At 50.7% G+C, this 4,386-nt stretch overlaps 1 protein-coding gene across 1 annotated transcript; it reads right to left on the bottom strand.

Moving 5' to 3' along the window:
* Nucleotides 1–1,363: 1,363 nt before the first annotated feature.
* On the bottom strand, nucleotides 1,364–4,378 carry HOXC13 (homeobox C13; the record flags this gene model as incomplete). Its single annotated transcript, XM_085318611.1, has 2 exons — nucleotides 1,364–1,746; nucleotides 3,760–4,378. Coding segments are annotated over 2 exons (876 nt in total), but the record flags the coding sequence as incomplete, so codon positions are not given.
* Nucleotides 4,379–4,386: the final 8 nt, after the last annotated feature.

The raw sequence follows: 4,386 nt of genomic DNA, 5'->3' as shown, positions 1-4,386 counted from the left end.
AAAATCATCGCGCCTTCACCCTATTCGGGTGGAAAACTGCGGAGCTGAGGAAAATAAGGACCAAAAAAAAAAAAAAAAAAAAAAAAAAAAAAAAAAAAAAAAAAAAAAAAAAAAAAAAAAAAAAAAAAAAAAGAAAAAAAAAAAAAAGAAAAAAAAGAAGAAAAACTTGCCTTAGCTGGGCTCAGCCTCCGCATATTTATTTTTTTCCCCTTTCTACTTACCGTGGGAAGCAGCCTGCCGTGGGGTACACGCATCTACACCCCGCATCCTCCGCCCGATTTGGGGATCCCTTTTATTATTATTTTGTCCTTTTCTCCCTAAATCCTTAGGGTTGCGGTCCTCCTCTCCTCTCCTTTGGGGCGACCTGCTGGGCTGAGGTTACAATTCGGGCTGTATTTGCAACTGGGMAAAGAGCAGGAGCCCCGAAGAGGGTCCCAGGAGGAATTAAAAAGGAAAAGGGCTGCGCTGCTCGGGTGCGGGCGTACAACGAGGGGCACAAACAGCTGGCGGCTGCCCTTTCTCCAGGCCAAAAAAAAAAAAAAAAAAAAAAAAAAAAAAAAAAAAAAAAAAAAAAAAAAAAAAAAAAAAAAAAAGGCCAAAAAAAAAAAAAAAAAACTATTTATTTTTAGGAAATGTAATCTTGCATTCGGTACATCTCATCTGGACACCACAATAATATATACATATACAAGACATTAAAAAAATTGATGCTTTTACATATCGAAAGAACACTGTTGATAATTAGTCGATTTAGAGAAGGGAAAGGAACAAAATAAAACTCCAAGACAATACTGTGCATTTTCCATATTGTCAGCGGAGAACAGACATTCCAGTTTTACGGCAGAGAAAGACAAACCCTCGTGAGAAGAGGCCAAAAAATAGTATTGTATAGGAGCTCACTTTCGTGTGTGACTTAAATTAGTATTTGTTAGTTTGAAGTGATACAGAGGAACGATTTTCTTCCCACAATAGCAGCCTTATCTGTTTTTTTTTTTTTTTTTTTTTTTTTTCAGTCCCTAGCGATGAAAGAAGACAAAGCTGATGCAACTTTGCTCTCCACACATTTTACATCAGTGTGTGAAACAGCCAAAGATATGAAAGACTCATCCCTGGAGAGGGGATCGGACTATACAGCGTTACAGGGTGACACTCAGAGTTCATCTCCTTTAACGTAACTACACTTTTAGCTTATCTCTCTCTCTCTCTCTCTCTCTCTCTCTCTCTCTTTTTTTTTTTTTTTTTTAATATACACAGTTGAACCTCATCAATGGATTTCTCAGCGCAAGAACCGGATATTCACAGTCAGCGAATAGGACGGAGGGATAAATCAAAGATGCGTCGGCTATTTGCGTGTGTGCTTTTTTTAATGTCGCTTTTTAAATTATTTCCAATCAGCAGAGGTCCAGTGATGCGGTCAGAGCAGCTACSAGATAAAAATTTCTGCTTCTTGCTTGCTTGCTTTGCCCTCCCTTCCGAAATCGTCCCTCTGTCAGGTTGCGTGGAGATGCGCTGTCTTGGATTTGCTCACTACCTTCTTCTCCTTGACCCTCCGGTTCTGGAACCAGATGGTCACTTGGCGCTCGGACAGGTTGGTGGTGGCCGAAATTCTCCTTCGCTTCTCTTTGGTGATGAATTTGCTGGCCGCGTACTCTTTCTCCAGCTCTTTCAGTTGGATTTTCGTGTAAGGGACCCTTTTCTTCCGGCCCCTGCGATAGCTGCTCACTTCGGGTTGCAGGGGGACGACGTCTGCAAAAAATAAAATAAAATAAAAAAAAATAAATAAATAAAAAGAGAGAGAGAGAGAGAGGAAGAGGTGTTGTTACTTCATCCCGGGGCGTGGGATGGTGGCTTCTCCACGTCGGGGAAGCAAGGAAAGAAAGAAAGAAGGAGAAAAAGGAAAGGAGCATGGAAGAATGAGAGCAAAAAAGGGAAAGGGAAAGAGATGGAAAGAAAGGCAAGACAAAAAGCAGGCGGCGAGGGGAATATTAATACATTCACGTGGGGAAAGGCCGGTTTTCTTGACTGTCTGATGTACACGGAGCATCGAGTCGATTCAATGTGCAAAGATAATCAAAGGGCCCTTCCAAGCAGATGCATTTTACACAAGGCTTCTCCGTTCTTCCCCCCCCYTYCYTTTTTTYYCTCCCCTTTCCTTTGCTCTTTGCTCGGCAGCAGGTTTTCGCAGGAGCCTTCGCAACCACCGCAGAGGCGCAGCCGCGACGGGCGCGCTGCGGAGGCGAGTGCGCTCCCCGCACCCAGCCCCTCCCGGGGCGTCGGGGCAGCGGCGACCCCCCTCGAGGGGAGGACAAAACTGCCCCCCAAATCCCCCCTCCCCACTGGTGGCATTTTCCCAGGGAGGGAGATAGCCCACGCTCCGCCAAGGGACCCTCCGGGAGGTGGATGCCAAAGATGCGGGGAGCATCTTTCCCCCTGCCCGGCTGGTCGTGGGGAGGTGCAAAGCTCCCCAAAACCTTGATGGCACCCCTAGCCCTTCCCCACCACCCTCCCCTGGCACCAGGGTGGCACCCAGCCGAAGCGAAGCGAGGACAGGGCGCGCTGCCTAGCTCCTTGGCAAACACCAAAGCCCAATTATCGCTGACACGAGCTAATTTCGGAGCTCAAAAGCACTTTCGGGGCGGCTGGTGCCTTCGCTATTTGCCAGCGCAGGGAAATTTGGAGGCCTCGGAGCCGAGGATGCCGCAAAAAGGCCCTCGACCCTCTTTGTCCCACATGAGCAAAATAAATAACCCGCGTCATCCCCCCGGGCCCCGCACCTCTCACCCAGCCAGGGTTAACACGACCCATCCTTGTTCTCCATGGAAGAAGGCCACGGAGCAGAGTGGGGTTTTTTTGTTTTGTTTTTGTTTTTGTTTTTTTCCTCGTGTTGTGGTTATTTTTTCTTTTTCTCCTGGCGGCTGTGACCTTCCCCACCCAAAGGTGGGACCCCCGGGGCTGGAGCGCGGTGGTATTCAGCAAAGAGGCACCATCACCTTCCTCCCTCGCACTCGTCGAGGGCGCATAGGGCGCTTGGCCAAGGGTGGGGGGAACGGAGCAAGTGGCCGGTAAATGACTTCATCCCTTGGTGGCCTGACAAAAAGAGATGCTCCAGCTCCTTTTTTTAAATTTATTTATTTTTCTTTTCTTTTTCTTTTTTTTTGGGGGGGGAGTGTTGGGGGCTGTCAGCGCCGCAGGATGCCCGACCTGGCGGCAAGGTGGTCGCCTTCAGCCCTTCTGCCTCGCTCTTTCCCCTCCTCACCAGCTTCATTTGTCACTTGACACCTCTTGCTCTAATTGCGGGTAATTGCGATATGATTTACTGTACCAGCAGCAGACGCTTCTCGTTCTGAGAGTGAAATATTAGCGAGAAGGGTGTTTTGCTCCCCCCCCTTTCTTTTTTTAAAAGCTCTAGAGAACTGGCGGGGAGAGGGGAAAAGAGAAGAGAAATGCGACGAGAGACGCTGTTAGGTGAAGCAACAAGAGGGAGGAGAGAAAAAAGGGGAGAATTAAACGGCAAAGTTACTTTCCAAGCAAGCTCACGGCGTGTATTTTGATTCAGAAACGATTGCTTCACCTTCTTTCCCATACATGTTCATACACATTGCCTTGCACAGGAGGCATTCCAAAGCGATTTCTTTCCCTTTAATTATATATACAGGCATACAGGGAGATGCACATATACGCACACTCATACGCGCACGGCCCGACGTATAGTTTTTAGCCGGCGGTTAGTAAGCAGACAAGCATCTGAGGGGAGCCTACCTGGGAAAGGTGATTTCCAGAGATGTGTCGACTGTGATTGCTCTTTGGAGCAGTACATTTGCCCGTCCCAGCCATTGGAAAGAGCCCAGTGTTGGTAGCCTTCCATGGGAAGCAAAGCGTCGTGCCTCGGTTCCGGGTGGCCGCCGAGAGCCGGCACCACGGACATGTCCAAATAGCCGGGCACCGCCTGGTAGGAGCTGGCAAAACCCGGGTAAAAGGCGAACTCTTTGGCCCTCGACGGGAGCTCCTCGCTGGGCAGGGGGCCGCCGCCGGCCTCGGGGTATTTGTCGCCCGGGTGGTAGGAGCAGGGTTTCTGCTGCAGGTTCACGCCGTGGGAGTGGGACAACCTGCAGCCGTAGTAGCTGCCGCCGAAGGGGTAGCCGTAGCCCAGCGCGGCGCTGGAAGCGGCGGCCGACGGGCACTGCCGGGGGGGCTCGGCGGGCGCCAGCTCCCCGTAGCCGCCCGCTTGCGGCGGCGGCGGCGGGGGTCCGAGCCCCGGCGGGGGCAACATCTCCCGGCAGGGCCCCATCGCCTCCATGGCGGGGCGCGGGCGGCCCTTGTCGTGCGGGGCGTCCTCGCAGCGGCACACGAGCCCGTCGGGCCAGCGCGGGGGGAGCGCGAGCGGCG

Source organism: Rhea americana, unplaced genomic scaffold (assembly GCF_003343005.1).
Source record: "Rhea americana isolate MKP2758 unplaced genomic scaffold, rheAme1 scaffold_545, whole genome shotgun sequence".
Lineage (NCBI taxonomy): Eukaryota > Metazoa > Chordata > Aves > Rheiformes > Rheidae > Rhea > Rhea americana.
This window is presented reverse-complemented; position numbering and strand designations above follow the sequence as displayed.